Raw genomic sequence first — 27,167 nt, forward strand, 5'->3', positions numbered from 1 at the left:
GTTTGAAATATCCAATAAATGTCGTTCCACTTCATGATTGTGTCCCACTTGTTGTTGATTCTTCACAAAATGACGTTTTATATCTTTATGTTTGAAGCATGAAATGTGGCAAAAGGTCGCAAAGTTCAAGGGGGCCGAATACTTTCGCAAGGCACTGTACCTTGCTGCCTCTGCTCAATAACTTGGGAGTTGCATTTAACCTGGTCAATTACACGTGATGAAAATGAAATGCTCTACTAAGGGAGTCGCTGCCTATAAATCACTGCACGCATTATACAATGGCAAAGTTTTCAGGGCATACCGTTGTGCCTGTATTTTTAAAGTTCCATTTCAAACCTCTTAGGTTTTCCTCTCTTTGTTTAACCATCAAATTCAGATGCTAGTCTGCAATAAGAGATGATGACATCATACTCTGTGACATTATGTATTTTTGACTACCTTTCACAGGATCTTGGATTATAGAAAGTAAGTAGAGCTATAGGCTGCTAATGAACTGTAAATTGTACTGATACCTTAGTCTTTAGGATACCTCAGTACAGTAAACCACATCAGTTAAAGACAGAAATATAACTAATCTTTTTCTCAATATGGCAATTTTAGTCTAAAATTGGTAAGGGTACTTTCAACTAAAACACAAAACATAGGAAAGGGACTCCTCAAAATGTGACAAGGTAAAAAGTAACTGCACAAAAAGTATGCTGAACTGCACATTTTAATTATGCGAAGAATGTCACTGAATAAAACGGACTTATATAACTTTTGAGTTATTCATTTTCTAAAGATGATTGAGAACATGGTGTGGGATTCTGTATTTTACATTATAGCCATTACCATATATATATATGATTAAATATTATCTGATGTTGGCTGTGTGAAGTATCTGCATTTGTGCACTTGAGCATCATCATGAGATTAAACAACTGCATCTACTTGCCTGTTTGTGTGTGTGACAAGAACTGAGTAAGATGGTGTGACCTGCATGTTGTAAAACTGTAGATAACAGCCCAGCAGATGCTATGTCCTTGTGTTTGAATGTAACAATATTGAGCACATGGTGTGACTTGCTGTATCTTACAAAGTTGTGGTTAAGCAGGCATAGGGAGGGGTGGTCATCACAAGGTTTAACTGAGATGGAAAAATACTGAACAACACAATAGCAGGAACTGAGCAACTGTTATAACTAGGCTGCGATACCAGAACAGTAAGAATCTATACATCGACGGAGGGAGGATTCCAAGAAGCGCCAAGAGGCGGCGACCCGCCTGAGCGCCTGCAATAGGCTGAGCAAGTCTAAACCACGCCCAGCCTCTACTGTGATAGGCCAACAGACGGGTTGGAACTATGTCCATCACAGTATAAGAACACTGTTTACATACATCCTGTCAGTTCCCTGTTCTTCCCTGCGTGGTATTACAGTGAGCCCATATATACGAAAGTTGCATTTGCCATTTATTGCTTAGTTAATAAAAAATACATAGTATACAATCGGTGACTCATTGTCATATTTATCCTGATACCAGATTCGAATTTACGCAACTCTAACAATGGTTAATGCATAGTTATAATCCCCAATGCATACAAGGTGTGTATGAATGTAACATTTTGATACTAATTATTATTGATATGAAAGATAAGGTCATTTTGCTTCCAAAACCGTACCGCAAGCAATGTTAATGTTCAGACCGAGCGTCTGGGATCTTTAACTCTCCCCTACAGAAGACACCTTTGTCCAATGACTTATAGTATAATGAAATTTAAGAGTCATGATCAAGCGCTACCCCAACACTTGATTTGCTGAGAGGTAGGATGGGACTGGAGAAATGTAACCACTTTCATATTCAAACATTGACATGCAAGGATTAACAGTCCATGAGATCTTGATTAAACATTTGAAAGCTACAACCTTATTTTGGGTTATGATTATACATGACTGTTACTAAGCATGAGGCATTTAATGACTCTTCCAGAATAAATGGGAAAATTAAATGACCATTTAACATGGATGTAGCAGATTTCTCAAGATGAAACAAACATTACATTTGGATACATTTATTGTTCAAGCGCTCAGTGACAAATGCCAATAATGTGGGAATAGTGACATCAACAAGAGAAACTGTCCTCTGCAGGGGCAGGTCTATTGGTCGGAGGAGTCAATGCTGTTCTACTCTTTGGTCTTTGCGTCCTTGCTCTCGATCAGTCCAAGAAGAAAGGCATCTGCTTCTAGTAGTGTTGTGTCGGTGTTCGCACCTAGGAAGCGAGATGTGAGCTCGAGGTCCTCAAGACGCAGACGTACCCTGCTCCCCCTCTGGTACTTCTCTCCATCCACTGTCGGTCGTTTACATACACAATGAAACTTGGCACCAAAGTCAATGTATAAATCGTCTTTGATTATGTGAAAGATCTTCCCGATTACCATTTTGTCCTTTGCTGGTCCCATCTGCATGAGAGGAGAATTTCGTAGCAATGACGCAAATGATTTTTCATTTCTTGTTGACCCAAGTCTGACAGTAGTTCCCGTCTGATTTTGTCTCTGCTGAAGGTCTGTGTGTTGTTCATATGCTGCAGCGAAGCCACTTTTCACCTTGTCAGCTGCTGGTTTTTGCGTTTCTTCCACCGCTTTTCCTTCCGATGTCTCCCCGCTATCTGTGCTGAATAAGGACTTGCAAATATCAATTGCTCGTTTTGGAAACACACATGTGCCAGTCCTCAGACCTGACACGACCTTGCACAAAGCTGCCATCTTGGTGTGTCTGTCGCAAAGGACGGTGGGTGTTTTATTTGTGTTACATTTAAATAAAAAAGGAAGGAATACCACAATAATCCAATAAAAATAACAAACTCATTACATTGGTGGTGGCAAAATTAGTATAAAAAACAAAACCCTTAAAAAACGCTACATCGTCACGTTACGTTTTTTTTTTTTAAGCTCTCCGGCTTCCGTAGCATAAAGCCTTTTGACGTCAGCGTAAATATCCGGTAGTAACTCGACAAAGTATCCTTACATTTCTGTTCTCTCTTTGGCAACATCATGGAGTTGTTTCTTTCTGGTCCACTTCTTCATTTTTGCAACGCTTCTTTTCCTACTGGAGCATCTGTTCGTGATCTAGTTGATATTTTTACGGAAGAAAAGGTTAGTATCAAAATGGTCGTGTTATCAATTCAACTGAAATATTACTTCATAGGTTCTACATCCAACAAGCTAGCTACTAGTAGCTTGATAACTAACGCGGTATTAGCGGAAGCTAGCTAGCGATCTAGTTTGTTAAACTTTGCCAACCAGGATTTGAACATGCGTAGTTTTTTCTGCGCTGTATTTAACAAAAATATATAACTAGCTAGCTAGTACTGGCATTACTAAAACTAGTAGGGATGTGCGTATTTTCCTTTCAAGACGATTCGATACGCATTTAACGTTAGATGGGCTCCGATGCGATTCAATAACGTACATTTTTCAACATTTGAGTCATTTAGCACATGGTTCCCAAACTTGTTGGTGGGTTTATAAAGAACTCCGTCCGGCTTTAAACGTACTCTTGAACGTTATAATAGTAGAATGTGCAATTTCGAAATCGAGTAGTGCACCAAGAGGTCCTCTTGTCATGTTTGTCATTGATCAACTAGCCTATGTCAGCAGTGTTTTGTTTTTAATGTTTTTTTTTTTTTTTGCCCATAGATATTGTTGTAATTTTTTAGTCACTCAAATATTACATGAATACACATTAGACAGCAAAATGTATAGAATTGCAAAACAAAAAGTAGCTTTAAAACTGCACTTTGTTTTTGTGAGCCACATGACAATTTGTATAATTGAAGGAAAAAAGTTTTAACCTTGCAAAATAATTTCCACCAACAAGAGGGGTGTGAACGGTTTGTGTCATGGACTGTGCTTTTGCTGATAGAAATAGACGTGGGGGGCGCGGGATGTTACCCAATGCTGGAAGTGTGGGCCCCAATTGGAAAAGGTTTGAGAACCCCTGATTTAGCAGATGCTGTAATTTAGAGTTATTTACATTTAGTGCTTTAATCCTAAAATAGCAATGGGCGACAACCACATATCACATGCATATAAATGAACATTTTCCTCAAAGTAGCCATCATTAGAGTCAGAGCTAGAAAGGGGGAGGGGGGGGGGGGGGGTGCAAGTGCTGGTTCAGTTGTTTGTTTTTTGTTAATCTCTTGTGTACAGATGAAACAGCAAGAATCTGTCAAAGCCCAAGTAGAACAACATACGCTCGGTCCAAGACTTGCTCTTTTCTGATAAATTATGGATTTACTCTTTTTCTTGATTTTCTTTTTTAAAACATTTGACATGGTTGAACACCCTTATTTTCTATCCTTTGGAGCTTTATGGTTTTGGAGGAAAGTTCAGGAACATGATTAGATAATTTTTATCAAAACACTAATAGCTCAGTGTCCTTAACACTAGGAACTTCTCCACGATTTTACATAAGTCGTGGAATTCAACAAGGCTGCTCTATTTCACCATCACTCTTATGTCTGCTGAAATTCTGTCAATTCTTATCAAGAATTCTGATATTGAACAGCTGAGTGTTTTTGATGACCAGATTTTCATAAATCAGCCGGCAGTTCATTTTTGAGAAATATTGTCCAGGTTCCAAAAGCTCTCCGAACCATAAAACAATTTCCCAACGCTTACGTTTTACACCTTCAATTAAGGAAGTGTGAATGAATGGCTATTGCATGACTGTCACCTTGTGGTGGCTCATGATATTCCAATTAAATCCACAGACAAATATCTAAGTATACATATTACCAAAGATGTCAAGATAAGTGAAACTTTCAGTGTCTGGAATAATTTGGCTGAATGCAAGGCCAGACTTAACAGATGGATGCAAAGAGATGTCTCTATTTGGTCGCATATATTTAACTAAAATAGAAATTCCAGGTGCATTTATCCAGCTTACTCTCTTCCCATCTCAAAGAAAGCCATGAAGGCCATTAACCAGTTTACTTTTGACTCTCTAGGAAAGGAAAGTTCATTTATGTGACAAACTGTCTTGGTAAAGGAATATATGTTATGCCTTATTGTATTTGTACATTGACAAAGCATTTTTAATAAAGAGCAGCAGTTTTTCCTGGTTTCGGATTTTCGTCTCTGATTATTTGGATGAATCAGGATTGGGCGAAGGCGGTGCTTACACTGATGTCCACTAGAATTCACAGCCACAAAGTCAAAATAGGCTGTATCGTAAAAATTCTTGAAAACACAAATGTTTTGGGGGGCCATGGTAAACATGGGTGACATTAGCGGAAGAGATGGGTTTAGCCAAGAGTTTGTAAGGGAGGAGACTTCACTTCCTTTCTTTGCACAAAGGCAGAGAGGCCCATCTCAGTGGAAAATATGTCTCCCTCCAGCAGGTGGTGGTTTTTGTTGTTTTACCAATCAAGAAAGTAGATTTTCTATGGAGGTCAATGAGTGTCGAATTTGGTCACATTTTTTTTTTTGGGGGGGGGGCTTATTTGGTATGTGACGTTATTTGATCAAATAGTTTCGTAATGCAGAGTGTACTGATTGATATAAGTAGGACATGTGGCATCCCATCAACTTTGAGATAAAACACTGTTGGAGTTGTCTCTAAATTGCTATGCATATTCATGTATGCTAGTAGCATAGCATCTCTCTCCATTGAATACAGGCGGTTGATGTCACAACCCTCATTTTAATATCTAAAGGAGTACAGTAATGAAATTTATCCAGATAAAGGATAGGCTGGAGCTAGACAGCCCCCCCATGCCTCTGAGGACCACGATTCCCATTATTTGGGCGGAGAGACATGTATCTTGTCAGTATATCCATAATCTTTGACAAAGATAATCACAGTTGTTAATGAGATTACGTTTTATATAGCCTAGGCAGTCGATAGTGGGCGCTAGATCTGCACAATCATCGAGGGTTGATGTGCGTTCCCGGTAATACACTCGTGTACCCCGTGGACCGGCTCGTACATAAAGCATCTTCCATTCAGGCTGCAAAGGCATACTTTTCCTAATTTGCTTTCTATAATGACAAGCTGCTGGAAATAGAACAGGAAAAATATGTGTACTGTCTTAAAACATCTTCCACCACCATTTTTGTATTTTCGGACAACTTGGGATGTTGCACGCCACTTTCGACAGTGCACACTCCTGACTTTTCAGCTGAAATCACCATCAGATTTAAAGTGTTAGAGATATAAATATTGATCCATTACTCTTTTAAAAAAAAATTGGTGTAGCTATGACATAGCCAATGAATAAATGGCATGAATTTGTATTGACACACTTGAGTGAGCTTCTCTTCTTCTCCTGCTTCAACCACGCAGCTTCAACCAAGTCATACCCAAGAAGACTCAAGTCTGTAATTACTGCCAAAGGTGCTTCAACATAGTAAAGGGCCTGAAACTTATGTAAATGTGATATTTTAGTGTTTATTTTTTTTAATAAATTAGCAAACATTTCTAAAATCCAGTTTTTTGCTTTGTCATAATGCAGTATTTTGTGTAGATAGAGGGGAATAAAAAATACATTTTAGAATAAGGCAGTAATGTAACAATGTGGAGAAAGTGAAGGGGTCTGAATACTTAAATATTTTAACTAGGCAAGTCAGTTAAGAACAAATTCTTATTTACAGTGACGGCCTATCCCGGCCAAACCCGGACGACGCTGTGCACCCCCCAATTGTGCGCCACCCTATGGGACTCCCAATCACGGCTGGATGTGATGCAGCCTGGATTTGAACCAGGGACTGTAGTGAAGCCTTTTGCACTGAGATGCTGCGCCACTTTCTGAATGCACTGTGTGTGTGCACACACTGTTTTCAAGTGGCACTATTGCTGATGGTGAACCTGAACAATCAATGTAAAGTCGAATGTAATCTCCATCAAGTGTGTATCCAGATGAGTTGTCTCCTGCGGTAGTTTAGGCTACATTTATTCCGGTAACAGCACGTTTGATAAAATAACCTAGCAAATTATATACTCATCTAATAAAGCCTATTATTGCGCAAACCATTTCACAAACATTGGAATGCTAAAGGTGACGCATAGATGTGCCAGATCAGGAATAATCCTACGTCTCGTTGGTCAGCGCGCAAAGCTGCATACAGCGTGCGATTTGACTCGGCTACTGATGTTGCCTGGGTTGTAGCTCAATGACGGTCAACACAATTAAATGCTTAGTTCTACACTGAAGGAGAGAACGCTGTTGTTACCCAAGATTAGTTATTTTCCGAAGGTAGAAAGTAATTTGAGCAACAACAAAAAATGGAACTTGGGATTCTGAACGTTTGAATCGATTTCCTGGCCTATGCTACATTTGGATCGGTTTGGAGTCCTGAAGACCAACCGCACTCATCTTTCACATCGGTCCCCGGTTCAAATGTTTGTTCAATCATTACGTCCCTACTAGCTAGCTACTTGCCTAATGTTTCTTCTATACTTTTCAGGGAATCCCGTCATCGGATCTCTATGTCAAGAATAATGGACGACTATCAGAGCTTGATGAGAAATTGCAGGCTGGAGCGGTGTATCGACTGGAGCCTCGTCTCTGTGGAGGGAAAGGAGGTAACTAAGTAGTTATTGAATTCTGCTTGTCCCTTAGACTTACAGTAACAGGTTCATTACTGTAACTTCTAGTTAGCTAGCTACTTAAGAAAATGATAATTTACTGTTAAGCCTAAAGTTAGTGGACAGGTGTGAAATGTTGCTTACATTATTCTGAATAAGTGAGTAAATGAAGAACTAACTGTTCCATTATTTGTAACTGGCAGGCTTTGGGTCTATGCTTAGGGCTCTTGGGGCACAAATTGAGAAGACCACAAACCGCGAAGCCTGCAGAGACCTAAGCGGAAGGAGACTAAGAGATGTCAACCATGAGAAAGAGTAAGATGGTCACCCACAGACTCACATTTTATCTGGTATTTGAATTATTTTTCTAAATAGGGGTTTTTGATGAAGCTCACCTGTTGTATTTGATCGTCAGTTTGCACTTTTGGTACAATGGGATGAATAAGTAGGTAATGAAAATGTAGTCATATTGTGTGTGTGTCTTCAGGATGGCAGAGTGGCTTAAGAAGCAGGCAGAACGCGAGGCAGAGAAAGAGCAAAGGCGTCTGGAGAGACTGCAGAGGAAGCTGGCCGAGCCCAAGCATCACTTTACAGACCCGGAGTACGAGAAGCAGTGCCACGATCTCTCAGAACGCCTGGAGGACTCCGTTTTAAAAGGCACGAATTTCAAATGGATATTTAGAATGAAATGGTAGAATAGTATGTTTATTGTCCATTTGTAAGAATGGTAATGTTTGTTTTTCACCCAACCCCTCTGAGACACACGGAAGCTGCACAGGGCCAAACAGTGCAGAGCCCCTGGTGTAATTTTTATGAAGATATGTTTATATATGCACTACTGGGCACAAGTTTTTGAACACCTACTCATTCAAGGATTTTTCTTTATTTTTTACATTGTAATAATAGTGAAGACATCAAAGCTATGAAATAACATATGTGATCATGTAGTAATCGAAAAACTGTTAAACAAATCAAAATATGTTTTAGATGTTAGATTCTTCAAAGTAGCCACCCTTTGCCTTGACAGCTTTGCACGCTCTTGGCATTCTGTCAACCAACTTCATGAGGTAGTCACCTGGAATGCATTTCAATTAAGGTGTGCCTTGTTAAAAGTTAATTTGTGGAATTTCTTTCCTTAATGCATTTGAGCCAATCAGTTGTGTTGTGACAAGGTAGAGGGGGCTTTACAGAGTCGAACCAGAGTGTCTGTAGTGACGCCTCTAGCACTGAGATGCAGCGCCTAGACCTATTTGGTAAAAGACCAAGTCCATATTATGGCTCCCGAGTGGCGCAGCTGTCTAAGGTGCTGCATTTCAGTGCTAGAGGCGTCACTACAGACACTGGTTCGACTCTAGGCTCTATCACAACCGACTGTGATTGGGAGTTCCATAGGGCTGCACACAATTGGCCCTGCATCGTCCGGGTTTAGACGGTGTAGGCCGTCATTGTAAATAAGAATTAGTTCTTAACTGACTTGCCTAGGTAAAATAAAAATGTCAAGAACCGCTCAAATAAGCTAAGAGAAATGATAGTCCCTCAGTCACCTCTAAGACATGAAGGTCAATCATTATGGAACATTTCAAGAACTTAGAAGGTTTCTTCAAATGCAGTCACAAAAATCATCAAGTGCTGAACTGGCTTTCATGAGGACTGCAGAATGGAAGACCTAGAGTTGCCTCTGCTGCAGAAGTTCATTAGTGTTACCAGCCTCAGAAATTCCAGCTCAAATAAATGCTTCACAGAATTCGAGTAACAGACCCATCTCAACGTCAACTGTTCAGAGGAGACAGTGAAATAGGCCTTCATGGTCGAATTGCTGCAAAGAAACCAACACTAAAGGACACCAATAATAAGAAAAGACTTGCTTGGGCCAAGAAATGTGAATGGACATAAGACCGGTCTGATGAGTCCAAATTAGAGATTTTTGGTTCCAACGGCCGTGTTTTTGTGAGACGCAGTGTTGGTGAACGGGTGATCTCTGTATTTCCCACTGTAAAGCATGGAGCAGGAGGTGTTATGGCTTGGGGGTGCTTTGCTGGTGACACGGTCAGTGATTTATTTAGAATTCAAGGCACGCTTAACCAGCATGGCTACCACAACCTTCTGCAGCGATACGCCATCCCACCTGGTTTGGGATTAGTGGGAATATCATTTGTTTTTCAACAGGACAATCACCCAACACACCTCCAGGCTGCGTAAGTGCTATTTTACCAAGAAGGAAAATGAAGTGTTGCATCAGATGACCTAGCCTCCACAATTACCTGACCTCAACCCAACTGAGATGGTTTGGGTTGAATTGGACTGCAGAGTGAAGGAAAAGCAGCCAACAAGTGCTCGGCATATGTGGAAACTCCTTCAAGATTGTTGGAAAAACATTCCAGGTGAATCTGGTTAAGAGAATGCCAAGCTTTTGTAAAGCTGTCATTAAGGCAAAGGGTGGCTATTTGAAGAATCTCAAATAGACAAATCAAAATATATTTTATAACACTTTTTTTGGTTACTACATGATTCCATATGTTATTTCATTGTTTTGTTGTCTTCACTATTATTCTACCATGTAGAAAATAGTCAAAATAAATTAAAACCCTTGAATGAGTAGGTGTATTCAAACTTTTGACTGGTGCTGTATATACGTTTCTTAATGATCTGTGCTGTGGAAAATTATTGCAATGTAAAGAGCTGTTTGTTCCATAGAACTAATTCAAGGGTGAGTCTAACAGTCTGTTTTTTAGGAATGCAAGCCTCTTCCAGCGGACTAGTGAAAGTAGACGAGGCACCGAAACGCAAAAAGTCACCTCCAAACAAAGGTCAAGGGAAAATCAAGAAGAAATGCTTTTGGTGAGTGAGCTTTGTCACCTTGGTTTAACATTTTTTTGTAAATAAAAAAATAATCTCTAAAGCCTCTTAAATTAAAACATGCCAAAAAAATGTCATGGGGACAAAACTGATAGTGAAATGTTTTGGATATTACAGGACAGGTGTTGGTGGCCTGGATGACCTCGACAGCTCTGAGGATGACGATGATTCAAGCGACAGCGGGAACTCTCCCTCCACATCTGCTTCCGGTTCAGGGGTACCCGATTGTCCCGTAACGGGAGCAACGTCAGCTCACACATCAGCCTCTCAGAGCAGAGCGGAACAAACGGCAACTCCGGAAGCTCCTAGGGCAAGCAGCAACTCCATCTCAGGACCCAGCTCTCCAGAGAGCCCAGTTGAGGTGCAGACACAATCTCAAGCAGAGGCAGCAGCTTTTGCTACCAGTGGTAGTGGGGAGCAGAAGGAGGTGGTCCCCACAGAAGAAACATTCCCAAAGACCGACAATCTAAGCGCAGCTCAGAGTAGCGTCAACCAAGCCGCTGTGAGTTTTTTTTATTTTTTATGTTCCACTCAAGATTGGTCCTCTTGGGCCTTGTTACTTCATTATTTAATGTTTTCTATTTTCATTATCCACCCATACATGCTCCTTCATTGTTCTGGGTCATCCCAAAAATTCAACCGCTTTCCTTGTGAGTATAATGCAAATGAGATGTTGGGATGACCAAAGATGTTTAATGGCTCACAATGCACCATGAATAGGACTTTGCTACAAGACCAGCTGCAGTCATGCAAAATAGAACAGTGTAATGAACAGTTACTTTTAAAGATGAACTCACGTGTGTTTCTCCCCTGGTATGCAGTGTGAAGATGGGCCCTTAGACTTCCAGGCAGTGCACTCAGACAAGGAGTTGGAGACTTTGGGGTTGGACAGGCTAAAGGAAGAACTGATTGCACGGGGGATGAAGTGTGGGGGAACCCTGTCTGAGCGCGCTGCTCGCCTTTTCTCCACCATAGGGCTTTCTGCAGAGGACATCGATCCTGCCCTATTGGCCAAACCCAGCAAGAAGCAATGACTGCCTAGTGCCTATTACAGCACCGTATAATAATGAGTCTTATGCTAAGTGGACTCCTGATAACTTGGTGACAATTATAAGGCAACAGATTTAACTATGCCATGTGCCCCAGATTCAAAGTGTCTGATTATTTTTGTTTTCCCCAAATAGTGGACACATTTAAAGATTGTCACAGCTATTGGATATATCCCAGAATTCTCCTGTTCTCAATGCATTTCTGACATTTTTTCTAGAGTAGATTTTACTTTTTGAAATTCTTAAGTCAATGTACTGTCCCTTATGTTGGATGAAATGTCAAATTAAATTAAGTTTCTCTTTATCACAGTAGCTAGGTTTTTATCCAATTGGTGACAGATTTTCATGCAAATATTCTAAAACGAATCGCGCATTTTCCAACTAGAGATGTTACCATCACGTGACTCCAAGTTTACTTTGCTAGTTATTATAATCAACATTTAAAGTATGAAGGCGTTTCCACTGCCATTTCTCATGTAATTAATTTTCCAGAAACACAAAGTTCCCACCTTGTCTAGCCTTTTGTGTTTTGTTGACATTTGGAAAGTTTACCGACTCGTGTTTCCATCAGGACTGTTGTAAAAAAAATTTTTTATCCAACGTACTTTACTCACGTAAAAAGGTTGGATGGCAACCTGGTTAGTGAGTGGTTGTTCTCACAACCAATATCCTTTTAGGACAGTAATTCTTTGCCTTAAAAATTAGGTTCCTAACACTGGAAATGGGGTTTGTTGTTTTTTTGTGGTCTTATATGTACCTATGTTCCTTATTTGGATATATGATTGAATAAAAGGCCTTTCTCAAAGTTTCAAGGAGTTATTGTATTAAGTAAAAGTTCATCAATGTGACTTCAATTTTTTTTTAAACCATAAACAATATTTTTCTCCTCCTAGAACGAAAGGGGTTATCGGATGTTTTAAATCAAGCTTGACTTTTTTTTTTTTTTTTTTTTTTTTTAAATGATCAAGCCATCATATTCCTTTGTCTGAAGTCAGAAATCACAAATGTAGTTAACAAAGGTGAATTAATTTAATGCCACAACCTGCCATTTCAACAGCCTGCCCCTGCCACTTTGTTTGGTAAGTTGAGGGATGGGGCTGGGGAAATGTAGCCATTCTCAAATTCACAGAGAGCTGGATGCAAGGATTCATAGTTTGAGATTGGCATGGTGGTTTTAATTTTATTTAAACTACATTGTTTACAAACACTTATACTGAACAAAAATAAGACGCAACATGTAAAGTGTTGGTCCCATGTTTCTTGAGCTGACATAAAATATCTGAATTTTTAAATGCACTCAAAATATTTAACTCATTTTGTGCACCCTTTTGTTAAACAGCATGATCATTACACAGGTGCACTTTGTGCTGGGGCCAATAAAAACACCGAAAGGTGCAGTTTTATCACACAGCACAATGCCACAGATCTGAGGGAGTGTGCAATTGGCATGCTGACTGCAGGAATGTCCACAAGAGCTGTTGCCAGAGAATTTGTTCATTTCCCTACCATACATATCTCCAATGTTGTTTTAGAGAATTTTGCAGTACATCCAACCGGCCTGACAACTACGTGTAACCACACCAGCTAAAGACCTCCACATCTGGCCTCTTCACCTGCGGGATCGTCTGAGACCAGCCACTCGGACAGCTGATAAAACAGGAGTATTTCTATCTGTAATAAAGGCCTTTTGTGGGGATAAACTCATTCTGATTGGCTGGGCCTGGCTCCCAAGTGACTGGGTCTATGTCCTCCCAGGCCCACCCATGGCTGCGCTCCTGCCCAGTCGTGAAATCCATAGATTAGGGCCTAATACATTTATTTCAATTGACTGATTTCAGTTGACTGTAACTCAGTAAAATCGTTGAAATTGTTGCACATTGCGTTTGTATTTTTGTTCAGTATATATGACTAAAAACAATGGACTAATATTGCCTAAGACATTCTTCAAGAATCAATTGGTATATGTTATTACTTGAAATGACCAGTCGCCTGTGAACAGCAGGAAATATTCTAGACTTCGAAAAGACATCACAAAAATCATATTACCTGCATAAAGAACAAAGATAATTGCCCAAAAAATAGGATTATATCTACACTTTGGTTTTGAAAAGCTCTGTCTTAAGTAGCCCTAGACCAATCAATCAAATGTATTTATAAAGCCTTTTTACATCATCATACAGAAACCCAGCCTAAAAACCCAAAGAGCAAGCAATGCAGATGTAGAAGCCCTGTGGCTTGGAAATACTCACTAGAAAGGCAGGAACCTAGGAAGAAACCTATCGTTCTTCAAGATGTTCAAACATTCATAGATGACCAGCAGGGTCAAATAATAATCATAGTGATTATAGAGGGTCAGCACCTCAGAAGTAAATGTCAGTTGGCTTTTCATAGCCGAGCATTCAGAGCTTGAGACAGAAGGTACGGTAGAGAGGGAGAAAGAGGGTCAAAACAGCAGGTCAAGGTAGCACGTCCAGTGAACTGGTCTGGGTTTCATAGCTGCAGGCAAAACAGCAAAAACTGGAGCAGCAGCATGACAAGGTGAACTGGGGACAGCCAAGAGTCGTCAGGCCAGGTAATCCTAAGGCATGGTCCTAGGTCCTCCAGGAGGGGAGACAGAGAGGGATGGGAGAATTAGAGGGAGCATACTTAAGATCATACAGGACAACAGATAAGACAGGAGAATTACACCAGATAGGATAGACTGACCTTAGCACCCCGGCACAAAAACTATTGCAGCATAGATACTGGGGACTGAGACAAAACCAGACAGGAAGATCACGTCAGTGACTCAAGCACCCCTCCTAGGGATGGCATGGGAGAGCACTAGCTAGCCAGTGACTCAGCCCTCGTAATAGGGACAGAGGCATAGAATCCAAGTGGAGAGAGGGGAGCCTGCCCCTCTATTTTACATTGACATAGAAAATTGCAATGAGAAAATCGACATTGAAGTCTTCAGCCTACCCTGGAAGCCTGTGTTTACAAACATTTCTAAGAACCTGCTTTCACTTTGTCATTATGGGGTATTGTGTGTAGATAAATTATCAAAAAATATATTTTAGTGGTGAAGGGGTCTGAATACTTTCCGAAGGCACTGTTTTTTGAATATTTGATACCTATCTGATCTTTCCCTAATGTGTAAACAGCAACAAAAATGTTTAAGTTCAGATTTATACCACATCCATATGTGGATCTAAATCCTAACACAATTCTAGTGCTCCATATTTGACCTCAGTCTGGACGGGCAGGTCAGATTTCTTTTCTCTGACCTCTTAAGCCTCATAAGAACCATCCTGGGCGTTTATTTCCCGATAGCAATGCCACTCTTCCCGGAAGGCTTTCCACTAGTTCTTGGAACATTGCTGCGGGAATTGCTTCCATTCAGCCACTAGAGCATTAGTGAGGTCGGGCACTGATGTTGGGCGATTAGGCCTGGCTCACAGTCGGCATTCCAATTCATCCCAAAGGTGTTTGATGGGGTTGAAGTCAGGGCTCTGTGCAGGCCAGTTAAGTTCTTCCACACCGATCTCGACAAACCATTCCTGCATGGACCTGGCTTTGTGCATGGGGGCATTGTTATGCTGAAACAGGAAAGGGCCTTCCCCAAACTGTTGCCACAAAGTTGGAAGCACAGAATCATCTAGAATGTGGTCTGGGGCTGTATGCTGTAACATTTAGATGCCCCTTCACTGGAACTAAGGTGCCTAGCCCATGAAAAACAGCCCCAGACCATTGGTCCTCCTCCACCAAACTTTACAGTTGACCCTATGCATTTGAGAAGGTAGCGTTCTCCTGACATCCACCAAACCTAGATTTGTCCGTCTGACTGCCAGAAGCTGAAGCGTGATTCATCACTCAACAGAACGTCTTTCCACTGTTCCAAAGTCCAATGGCGGTGAGCTGTACACAACTCCAGCCGACGCTTGGTATTGCGCATGGTGATCTTAGGCTTGTGTGTAGCTCTTCTGCCATGGAAACCCATTTTATGAAGCTCTTGACGAACAGTTATTGTGCTGACGTAGCTTCCAGATGCAGTTTGGAACTCGATAGTGAGTGTTTTAACCGAGGACAAGTGATTGTTATGCACTAAGCGCTTCAGCACCTGGCGGTCCCGTTCTGTGAGCCTGTGCAGCCTACCACTTCGCGACTGAGCCATTGATGCTCCTAGATGTTTACACTTCACAATAACAGCACTTACAGTTGATCGGGGCAACTGTAGCAAGGCAGAAATTTGACTAATTAACTTGTTGGAATGAGCACTATGACGGTGCCACGTTGAAAGTCACTGAGCTCCTCAGTAAGGCTATTCTAATGCAAATGTTTGTCTATGGAGATTGCATGGCGGTGTGCCTGATTTTGTACACCTGTCAGCACGAGTGTGGCTGAAATACACAAATCCACTAATTTGAAAGGGTGTCCACATACTTTTGTATATGTAGTGTATACAGTATATTCTCCAAATCTATGCAAATTGTTATTGTTCCTAAAGATTTTAAAATTGCCAAATTTATCCCCCTCTATAAATCTTTGGATCTAAGATCTTTTACAAACTATCTCCCAATATCTGTACTACCATGTTTTTCTAAAATCCTAGAAAATGTGTGTATAAGAGACTGTTGAAACATTTAAATCAACACCATATTCTTAATGAGCACCAACATGTTTTTTGTAATAACTACTCCACAGATTTGTCTCTTTTGCAACTCATGGATAAAATCTTTACAGCCCATAACAACATTTTTTAAAATCTATCCAAAGCGTTTGACACGGTTGACACACTACCTTCTAAATTGCATTATTACTGTTATATAGTTATGTTTATGCTAGAGAACAATTTGTTTATGCAAACAGCTGTGCATCTACCAGGGCCAAGATATCCTGTGCTGTGCCACAGGGTTCGATAATTGGATCTTTGTTATTGATGACCTTGCTGCTGTGTCTTCTACTGTACTTCCCATTCTCTTTGCTGATGACACCAATTTAATTTTATCACACAATCATTTTGATTTACTAATTAATGAAGCCAACTCAGGTATGGCCAAATTTTCTGAATGGTTTCAGATAAACAAATGTCCATTAAATGTTAAAAATCAAACTTTATTCTAAAAACTAGTAAGAGTGAGACATATTGTAAAGAAAAGAGACATAATCTCAATTGGTGGGAATGAAATGGAACAATTCACATCCACTAGATCCCACTAGTTCTAATTGATGAAAAGTTATCCTGGAAATGTCATATTACATTTGTCTGTAGCAAAGCAAGGAAATCTGTTATCATCAGAAAGATTAGTGGTTTGGTCCATCAGGCTTGCTTCCTAACTCTATACTATAGCTTCATTTACCCATATCTCATTTACTGTAATATTGTCTTGGCCAGCACATATGCCTCCTACCTACACAAATTACTCATCATACAAAGACATTTGCAAGACTAGCCACCTCCTCTAATTACTTAGCTCCATCTGCAACTTTGTTTGAGAAACTCAATATATTGTCTGTTTACAACATTAATGTACGCCAATTATGCACTTTTATCTACAAATACTCATACCTCCCAGACAGTTTACCTAAACCCTTCAATGGATTCTTCCAGGTTAATTCTGAAATCCATCTATATAGCACTGCGATAACCTTCCCCCTCCCCACCCCTCACAAAGTAAATTCTCTATCAGATACAGAGGAACCATACTCTGGAATTCTTATCTTCATATTGCCAAAACCTCATCATGCCTCAATAACTTCAAGCGAGGACTGGGGGTCAGCCTGATGAACCAAACTACTCAATAATCCCCTCCATGTAGCCTAACTCTCACACTCACACTCATACTCACACTCCCCCCCCCCCCCCCCCCCACACACACACATATATAATCAAACATGTTTCTTCTTGTATGCTAAATGTATAATGTACAATTATAGTTAATATGCTTTGTTTAACTGATATATATATATTTTTTTACATATGGATTCTTTAGGCCTTTTGCCATTTGGTAGGCCGTCATTGTAAATAAGAATTTGTTCTTCACTGACTTCCCTAGGTAAATAAATGTTCAATAAAATTTACAAAAATAAAGACATTCAGAAAGGTGGAAAAAATGAAAATAGAGAGCCACTCTACAAATGATCACTAACCTAAACAGGTCTATAATAGATAGTAAGACAAAATATGTTACAGCTTCCCCCAGTCTCCCCTTACTAATAGTGAGCGTGCAACTTTCAAACAATTTCTCCCACTCTTGCCTACCAGCAAATCAATGAAATTCCGATTTATAGAGGGAGATAACTTTGACAATTTTCAAGTCTTGAGGAAGAATACCAATTTGCATAGATTTGGTGAATATACAGTATTCGCTACATATACAAAAGTATGTGGACACTCTTCAAATTAGTGGATTCTGCTATTTCAGCTGACAGGTGTACAAAATCAGGCACACCGCCATGCAATCTCCATGGACAAACATTGGCATTAGAATGCCACAAAGTTTGCAAGTTGTTCAACGAATGTAAAGGACGGAAGGTAACTATTGGGAACAGTAGGAAGCCCATGTTTCAATAGGCGATAAGGTATTAATGTGTCATGAAAGGAGTGTGGATATTTGACCTGGCGAAGCCTGGAATGGAAGCTGATACTGGTCACGTTCCTCTGCTCACAGTGCATTTCCACATAACACTATGGGGGTGATGAAACAACAGAGCCCCATTCATTTTCAGTGGAGGGAAGCAAAGTGGATGGGGGACCATTGGGCGATGCGAGAAAGAGTGAACAGAGCAGGACCAAAGTTGGAGAAAGCTGAACTTTATGCAAATACTGTACGATAACGCGACGCTATTGACCAATTGAAGCTCACTATAGCTACCAGCCCCTACTGGATTGGCTGTTGATACCTAGCACTACCTCAGCTGCTTGCTAGCTCCCACACGAAGGCAAAGCTAGAATGGCTATTGGAATTATTGTGTTATGTGGAAATGTACTGATAGACGTAGCCAGATCTTACGTCATATGTTATAGCAATCTGTCTGTAGATGACACATTCAATGACGTGGCACAAACCATTGGTTGATGCATGCAACATCTAAGCAGTGGAACGCGACCACTGCAATTATGAGTTTTTTACTCTGCTGATCTCTCCTGGTCTCTGGAAGAAATGATGAGTCCTCATTGTCTGAGACCGAGTCAAGACCGAGTAAAAACGTATCAGACACTGAAACCAGACCAAGACACTCAATATGTGTTCTTGATTACTACAACACTGAACTGTTCCTTGTAGTTACTGCAGACTGCAGATAGATATCATAGGGAAATATGGTCACAATGCGGACACAGTAAACAGATAACAGACATTTTATTACCATGTGTAAACGTGACAGAACTTGTTTGGATCATCTTGATCAGATAATGAAGGTGAAAACAAGGCTTTTGGGTGTGCACAGCCATTAGTAGCATTCAGAAAGCATATTGTACAAACCTAGGAACACACCTGGGGTTCCAAGGATGACTACAGGACAGAAAGAACACATTTATCCCAATGGTGGAACGAAAACAGACTCATTTCTATGTGAAAAAACAACAACAAGGAAATGACAATAAACTTCAGAACTTTAAAAGATGATCACGGGCCCATTCACATTGACTAAATAAGCAAATAGAAACAGTTGAGCAACACAAATATCTTGGAACTATAATTGACTCAAAACTCTCCTGGACTGCAAACACAAAACAGATGTACAAAAAGGGACAACAACGACTGTCTTTCATGAAGAGATTAATTACATATCAGGAGTTCATCTCAGAACTTCTTAGAGAGAGTAATGAGGGCAGGAGCGAGAATTGCCACTGATCTGACACACCCACTCAACCAGGAGTACAAGCTCATACCGCCGATGCAGAGTCCATCTTTACAACACCGCCAGAGCCCAGAGATCATTCATTCCCCCCAGTATAAATAACTACTCACCCCCCACCTGAATTGATGAACATGTCTGCTGTAGTTATTGCTTGTGATTTATGTATTTTACTAGGCAAGTCAGTTAAGAACAAATTCTTATTTTCAATGATGGCCTAGGAACAGTGGGTTACGTGCAACAACAGATTTTTACCTTGTCAGCTCAGGGACTCAATCTTGCAACCTTCCGGTTACTAGTCCAAAGACCTAACCACTCGGCTACCTGCCACCCCACTTATTGGTGATGCTGTGCTGTTGTTTGTCGAGATGCAAGACACATTTCCCAAAAGGGACACACAATAAATAACGTTTTAATATCTCATCAGAAAGTTCAAACCTCTTGGTGTAACAATTTAAGTTTTGGACTCACAGTAGCAGTAACCTGGGTTTGTGTCTTGGTCGGGCTACATATTTGCTATGCTGGTGTTAGAACTAGAAGTGTGTCCCAAGGGACTTGTGAGAGAACCATGGGGATGGCAGTAGCAGACAGTAAGCATGTAGAGACCTTTGTACAACAACTAGTGACCTAGCCCTGAATTTGCTACAATATTTTCAAAAACAGCAGTCTTCTGGTAGCCTAATATGGATGAGTGTAAAAATGATCATAATGGTTCATTTAGGAATAGGAAATAAATAAAATAACACTTTACAAAATGCCTGTGGGCACTGACAGTCACACTTTGCAAAATTACTTTGCAAAATTACTTTGCATGCGTTTTTGGATAAAGGGACTTTTATTCTGAAAACCTAACGGAAGTGTTACTTTGTCGCCACCTAGTGGTTGTTGTTGGGAGAGAGGCTCACAATGGAATATGTCGGGCTTCCAATTGCCGGTAATTATTTTCCTAGCGTTCACGTCCATTTTCGGTGTCGTTCAAAGGGACTGTGAAGCAATTCGCCGCTTTTTTAACTTTTGCAACAAAAAGCCCATAATGGATTTCGAATATGTTTCTGACGCTTCTCAGTAGCTTTCTCTCGTGAGGCTGATTGCTTGGTTTCCAGACCTTGTCACCTTGGTGGTGGATTTGTAACGATATATTTAGCCTCTCTCGTTTGGGATATTGCCATTGGAGCAAGAGAAGACGCAAACAGAAATTCAAATTGGATTGCCAGGTAAAAGACGATGCGGCTTCATTTAATTTGTTTTGACATTATGGCCAGAAGGTAAAGACCTACATACAATATATACTATTGCGAGGGTTCACGTGTTTAAAAATGTTGACGCAGCGCAGCAATCATGCAGAATCGCATTCGCACTATTGTGCTCTGGGCCTGTCACGCCTATAGGCTAGTTGAGGGATAACCTACTTTATATAATTTTATAGTAGCCTAGACCATTTGAATAATTATTTCAAAACCAAACAGCGTCGTGTCGTATGATCTAATTGACGTCCTAAGAACCGCATTTAAAATAATTTTGCGCTGAGCTGTCTTTGCAGAAAGACTTTGTAGGATCCAGTGAGAGGAACGGTCTTGAGTCTAGCCCAGTTTCTAGACAGATATTGTAATCTCCATCTAGCAGCATAGGGTAACGTGGGGTAACTGACCCTTCTGTAATTCTCACAGAAACTAATTTGTAACACTTTTCCTGGCTGCCACTACTCGAGTTAAGCTAAAAATGTAATCTATCTAATCTACATTTTTTTAACTCACTAACAGAACTATTCTGAGGTAAATTGATCTAATATTTAATCATTTAGAAAAATAAATTACTATATAGTACTACCTACTCATTCCAGAGTTTTTCTTTATTTTTACTATTATTCTACAATGTAAAAAATAAAGAAAAATTAGTAAGTGTCCATACTTTTGACTGGTACTGTGTTTGTGTGATATAGAGAACAAAGATATATAAGCAATTTTTCAAAGTTACAGTTCATATAAGGAAATCAGTCAATTGAAATAAATTCAGTAGGACTTAATGTATGGATATCACTTGACTGTGAGGTGGTGCAGCAAATGGTGGGCCTGGGAGGGCATAGGCCCACCCACTTGAGTGCCAGGCCCAGACAACCAGAATGAGTTTTTCCCCTCAAAGGGTTTTATTACAGACACACATATTCCTCAGTTTCATCAGCTTTTCGGGTGGCTGGTCTCAGACGATCTGACAGGTGAAGAAGCCATATGTTGAGGTCCTGGGCTGGTGTGGTTACACGTGGTCTGTGGTTGTGAAGCCGTTTGGACGTACTATCAATTTCTCTAAAATTATGTTGGAGGTGGCTTATGGTAGAGAAATCGCAACATGTCTGGTGGACATTCCTGCAGTCAGCATGCCAAATGCACGCTCACTCAACTTGACATTTGTGGCATTGTGTTGTGTGACAAAACTGCACATTTAGTGGCCTTTTATTGTCCCCAGCACAAGGTGCACCTGTGTAATGTTCATGTTGTTTAATCAGCTTCTTGATATGTCACACCTGTCAGGTGAATGAATTATCTTGGCAAAGGAGAAATGCTCACTAATAGGTTGTGTTTTTGTTCAATATATGTAGATAGATTAGTGTATTCAGACCCCTTGACTTATTCCACATTTTGTTATGTTACCTTGTTCTAAAATGTGTTCAATTGTTTATTTCCCACTCATCTATCTACACACAATACCCCATAATGACAAAGCAATTTTTTTTAGAAATTTTGCCAAAAAATGTACATGTGACATTTCAGTGTTCAGACCCTTTACTCAGTACTTTGTTGAAGCACCTTTGGAGCGATTACAGCCTCGAGTCTTCTTGGGTGTGACGCTACAAGCTTGGCACACCTGTATTTGGGAAGTTTCTCCCATCCTTCTCTGCAGATCCTTTCAAGCCTGTTGGGTCGGGAGTGTCGCTGCACAGCTATTCCCAGGTCTCTCCAGGGATGTTCAAGTCCGGGCTCTGGCTGGGCCACTCAAGGACATTCAGAGGCTTGTCCCGAAGCCATTCCTGTGTTGTCTTGGCTGTGTGCTTATGGTTGTTGTCCTGTTGGAAGGTAAACCTTCACACCAGTCTGAGGTCCTGAGTGAGCAGGTTTTCAACAAGGATCTCTCTCTGTACTTGCCTCCGTTCATCTTTTCCTCGTTCTTGACTAGTCTCCCAGTCCCTGCCGCTGAAAAACATCCCCACAGTATGATGTTGCCACCACTGTGCTTCACAGTATGGATGGTTCCAGGATTCTTCCAGACTTGACACTTTAATCTTGTTTCTCATGGTCTGAGAGTCCTTTAGGTGCCTTTTGGTAAACTCCAAGCGGGCTGTCATGTGCCTTTTACTGAGGAGTGGCTTCCGTCTGGCCACTCTAACATAAAGGTCTGATTGGTGGAGTGCTGCAGAGATATTTGTCCTTCTGGAAGGTTTTTCCATATCCACAGAGGAACTCGAGTTCTGTCAGAGTGACCATCGGTTTCTTGGTCACCTCCCTGACCAAGGCCTTTCTCCCCTGTTTGCCCAGTTTGGCCAGATGGCCAGCTCTAGGAAAATGATTGGTGTTTCCAAACTTCTTCCATTTAAGAATGACTGTGTTCTTGGGGACCTTCAATGCTGCAGACTTTCTTTTATTTTTGTTATATATATATATTTTGGGGGATACCATTCCCCAGATCTGTACCTCGACACAATCCTGTCTCGGAGCTCTACGGACAATTCCTTCGACCTCATGACTTGGTTTTTGCTCTGACATGCACTGTCTACTGTGGGATGTTATATAGACCGGTGTGTCTTTCCAAATCAAGTCCAATCAATTGAATTTGCCAAAGGTGGACTCCAAGTTGTAGAAACATCTTAAGGATCATCAATGGAATGCTTCTGTTTTTTCTTTGCCATTATGGAGTATTGTGTGTAGATTGATGAGGGGGAAAAACAGTTTAATCCATTTTAGAATAATGCTGTAACTGAACAAAATGTGAAAAGTCAAGGGGTCTGAATATTTTCAAAATGTACTGTATGCATGACCATGGTGGCAAGTGAAAGAAAAATTTCCCAATCATCTCCAAAGTTATCAGACCAATAGTGAGGACACAACATTTTCACCTGACACAAGAACCCAAACAATTACGCTCTTTATTTTGGTGCATTTTACATTTACTTCACTTTTCAATAACTCAATCTGAAAATACTCTGAATACATTCAGTGATGTAAGAATATTCATTTACATTTTGGAGTAGGGGCAAGATAAGAAAAAACAATTACAAGGGTTTGAGTGAGAGGTCTAACTGGTGTATCCAGGTGGCCACACACCTTTCCAAACTGCACAGTTCCTAAGTAATTTCAATGCAGTTTTATGACTCAAGGAAAGAGCCTTCAACTATGAAGGTTCTTTTTAATTTTAAATGTTTTAAAATTAAGGTCTTCCTGCTTTGCCATTTGAGGAACTGAAGCAAACATGCTTGTGGCTTTTTGTTTGAAACAAAATGGCTGTTTTTGCAATCCAAAAACTTTTCATTATGAATCACAATCTGGGTCAGGTGGGTATCGTGAAAGCTTATTCTATTGCCAGCACAGCTAGCTAAATTATAAAATACAATCTTAGTGTTAAGATTTGTCAGACAAACATGTCAGACAAAAGGATTGTCATTTTACATTTTCAAATATGGAAATGGTGAAGTGCACATTTTGGACTCATGGGTGTGTGGTTTGCTTGGGTGACATCAAAGCGGTCTTTGTTATAATCCTCAATGTCTCATCTTTCAGAACACCGACTCCTTTTGAGTTAGGCGCTTGTCAATGACAAGGATAACTGGCTGTAGAGTTGAAAGGACTACTACACGGAAGCAAAATATCATTGTTTTCCAAAATATCATTGTTTTAATTGCAAAACTTGAGTTTTAGAACTGTTTGGCCCATCGGGTGAAAGTGTGGAGGGAGGAGCGCCCTTCTCAAATCGAACAGTAATCTGCTCATCCATGTTGTCAAAGATGCAGCATAGTACATCGTCCAGAAACACACATCGCTTTAACATAAAATAAATGTAACATTTTTCAAGGCAGTTTTCATTGGGAAGGCAGATAAAAATTATCGAAACAAATCACTTTTGCATGGGAAAACACAGATCCCAAGTAATTGCTTAATTATGTCACTTTTGTTTGGAGCAGACTTCACTATCAGACCGAGCGGGGGTACCTGTCTCACCACCGGGAGGCAGCCCGTTTCCAAATTGAATGCAATCAACTTTTAGTCTATGCAAAACACGCCTGCCCAGGCGAGATTAATCAAACCCCCTCATGGATTACACCTCAGGTGTGAAACAGACAGGTGTGTGCCCGGATAGTGAAAACAACATTGAATCCATCTATGTTTGGTTTTAAATTAGAGGTGGGTGGTCGCATCTAACAATTGTATTGACTTCTTTCTTGAGTTTCTTGTGTTCGAGACCACCTAAAGCAAGACTGATTCAAGACCGAACAATGGGTCCAAGACCGAGACCAGAAAAACATCAAATTCAAGACCATGATTGTAATTATGTCAAATCGCCACCATAATAAGAGTTCAAAATGTCCAGTATTTCTGAACAACATATGGATTCTTTAGCCATTCAGAAGTGAAAAAATGTATGCTGAGGGAAAATAGAGCTGCTCTACAAATGATTATTAACCCAGACACAAGTGAGGAAGAATGGGTCTTCTAAGCCTTCAGAGAAGATTAATTAAAAATTGAAAAGAAAGGAAAAAAAGATCCAATCAGCATTTGTATTTGCTGGTCTCTGGGGATATACAGTAAATCTAGCTAGATAAGTAAACTATTGGCTAGGCCATCAGAAGCTGTATAGAAGGCATCTGCCATTCACCTGTATTATGGCAAAAGTGACAGTGAAATCAACCTATCACATTTGGACAGTTTTAACAAAAACATATGGAAACTTCTGCCTTCTCGAAGGCCAACGGGTCACAATAGCGAGCAGTAGCTTTCCCCCATGGTCTAGCTAGCTAGCTTGTGTTGTTGGCTAGTTTGCGGAGGCTGCAGCATGTGTTGTTGCTCATTTGTTAGCTTCTCCCCTTTGAAGACTAACTTCCAACAGGAAGTCCAGTTTTAAATAATCATCTGGTGACTGGAACTGTTTTTTTTTTAATGCAGCACACCTGCTGCTGATAGCGTGAAGCATTGTTGCATTTCAACTTTCAACAAAAATGTCAGCGTGAATGGCCTGCTTATCCTTTAACACCATGCTGTGTGTGACTGCTGTCTTTTTATCGGCCCTGTGTAGTGGTGCCTGGAGAAGTGGGGAAAGGCGCCCTGTGTGTGAAATCCTATGTTTCACTGGTGATGTTGTAAGTCCACAACAATGCTTAAGCAACATCAATCTGATTGGGTGGGCCTGGCTCCCCAGTGGGTGGGCCTGTGTCCACCCATGCCTATGCCCCTGATGCAAACAGCGCATGACAATTGGGCATCATAAATGACCTACTAACAAACACTTCGGATCAAACTTTTTCAATACCTGGTTTTCATATCCATTGTTGCCTTAGTTAGCATTTACTGGGAGATATCTTTCCTACCCTACCGGCTACCGATGTCATTCTTCCGTGAGCTGCTCCTAACCAAAGCCAGTTGAGTGCTGTGCGCTCTTGCTACCTGCAGATGATATTCTGCTGAAACTAGGCTATGTGTGTGGCGCTCGTGAATATACAGTATTTCATGTGTTTTGCGATGTGTGTAGGCTACTTTGTGCATGATTTCTCTATTGTACTACATAATTTATAAGCCTTATACCTCCACTACGCTACTTTGATACACATCAGTAGGAATTAAGAAGTGAGTTTATGCAATGCCAACTGAAGAAGAAAGAAAAAGGTGTGTGTATATGGCTTATACCGGGTGTATAGCTTCCACTGCACCACTGGGCCGTTGTGTTTTACTAAAAGTGTAATATCCCTTAGCCGCGGAAAGTAAGGGTGCTGAGGGTGATAATAATATATTACTATTTGTTTAATTTAAAATCACAGGTAGTGCACTGGGCCTTTACTAATCAAATGAAATTGTATTTGTCACATAGACATGGTTAGAAAATGTTCATGCGAGTGTAGCGAAATGCTTGTGCTTCTAGTTCTGATGTTACATATTATTACTGCACTAAGTAATCTAACAATTCCCCAACAACTACCTAATACACACATCTGAAGGGGTGAATGAGAATATGTACATATACATATATGGATGAGCGATGGCCGAGCGGCATAAGCAAGGTGCAATAGATGGTATAAAATACAGTATATACATGGAAGATATGTAAACATTATTAAAGTGGCATTATTTAGAGTGCGTTGTATAAAGTGACTAGTGAGCCATTTGTGGCCAGTGGTTGGGTCTCAATGTAGGCAGCAGCCTCTGAGTTAGTGATTGCTGTTTAGCAGTCTGATGGCATTGAGAGAGAGAGCTGTCTTTCAGTGTCTTGGTCCCAGCTTTGATGTACCAGTACTGGTCCCGCCTTCTGGATGGTAGAGGTGTGAACTGGCAGTGGCTCGGGTGGTTGATGCCCTTGATGATCTTTTTGGCCTTCCTGTGACATCGGGTGCTGTAGGTGTCATGGAGGGCAGGTAGTTTGCCCCTGGTGATGCATTGTGCAGACAGCAGCACCACCCTCTGGAGAGCCTTGCGGTTGAGGGCGGGGCAGTTGCAGTACCAGGCTGGGATACAGCCCGACAGGATGCTCTCGATTGTGCATCTGTAAAAGTTTGTCAGGGTTTTGGGTGACAAGCCAAATTTCTTCAGCCTCCTGAGGTTGAAGAGGCACTGTTGCGCCTTCTTCACCACAGTGTCTGTGTGGGTGGACCTTTTCAGTTTGTCTG

At 40.7% G+C, this 27,167-nt stretch overlaps 3 protein-coding genes across 6 annotated transcripts in view; 2 read left to right on the forward strand and 1 right to left on the reverse strand.

The window, feature by feature from the left end:
• Positions 1–1,436: 1,436 nt before the first annotated feature.
• Positions 1,437–2,896, reverse strand: LOC110493826 (small ribosomal subunit protein bS1m). Its single transcript, XM_036949802.2, has one exon. The coding sequence runs from the start codon at positions 2,738–2,740 to the stop codon at positions 2,162–2,164; it is 579 nt and encodes a 192-aa protein (XP_036805697.2). The 5' UTR covers positions 2,741–2,896; the 3' UTR covers positions 1,437–2,161.
• A 36-nt stretch (positions 2,897–2,932) lies between these two features.
• On the forward strand, positions 2,933–12,275 carry LOC110493823 (splicing regulator SDE2). Its single transcript, XM_021568326.3, has 7 exons — positions 2,933–3,130; positions 7,445–7,562; positions 7,769–7,880; positions 8,053–8,222; positions 10,298–10,403; positions 10,539–10,923; positions 11,243–12,275. Exons 1-7 carry the CDS (start codon positions 3,029–3,031, stop codon positions 11,453–11,455), a joined length of 1,206 nt encoding a protein of 401 aa, XP_021424001.3. The 5' UTR covers positions 2,933–3,028; the 3' UTR covers positions 11,456–12,275.
• A 7,887-nt stretch (positions 12,276–20,162) lies between these two features.
• Positions 20,163–27,167, forward strand: part of LOC110493827 (mechanosensitive cation channel TMEM63B) — a 103,157-nt gene continuing 96,152 nt past the window's right edge. For 2 of the 4 annotated variants that reach the window (XM_021568331.3, XM_090204947.1), the window contains exon 1: positions 20,163–20,523. The gene's annotated coding sequence lies outside the window, so the exon portion shown is untranslated. The remainder of the gene's footprint in view (positions 20,524–27,167) is intronic. The other 2 variants (XM_021568328.3, XM_021568329.3) reach the window with 1 other exon arrangement.

The sequence above is a fragment of the Oncorhynchus mykiss genome, chromosome 17 (assembly GCF_057628025.1).
Source record: "Oncorhynchus mykiss isolate SJ-2025 chromosome 17, ASM5762802v1, whole genome shotgun sequence".
Taxonomy (NCBI): domain Eukaryota; kingdom Metazoa; phylum Chordata; class Actinopteri; order Salmoniformes; family Salmonidae; genus Oncorhynchus; species Oncorhynchus mykiss.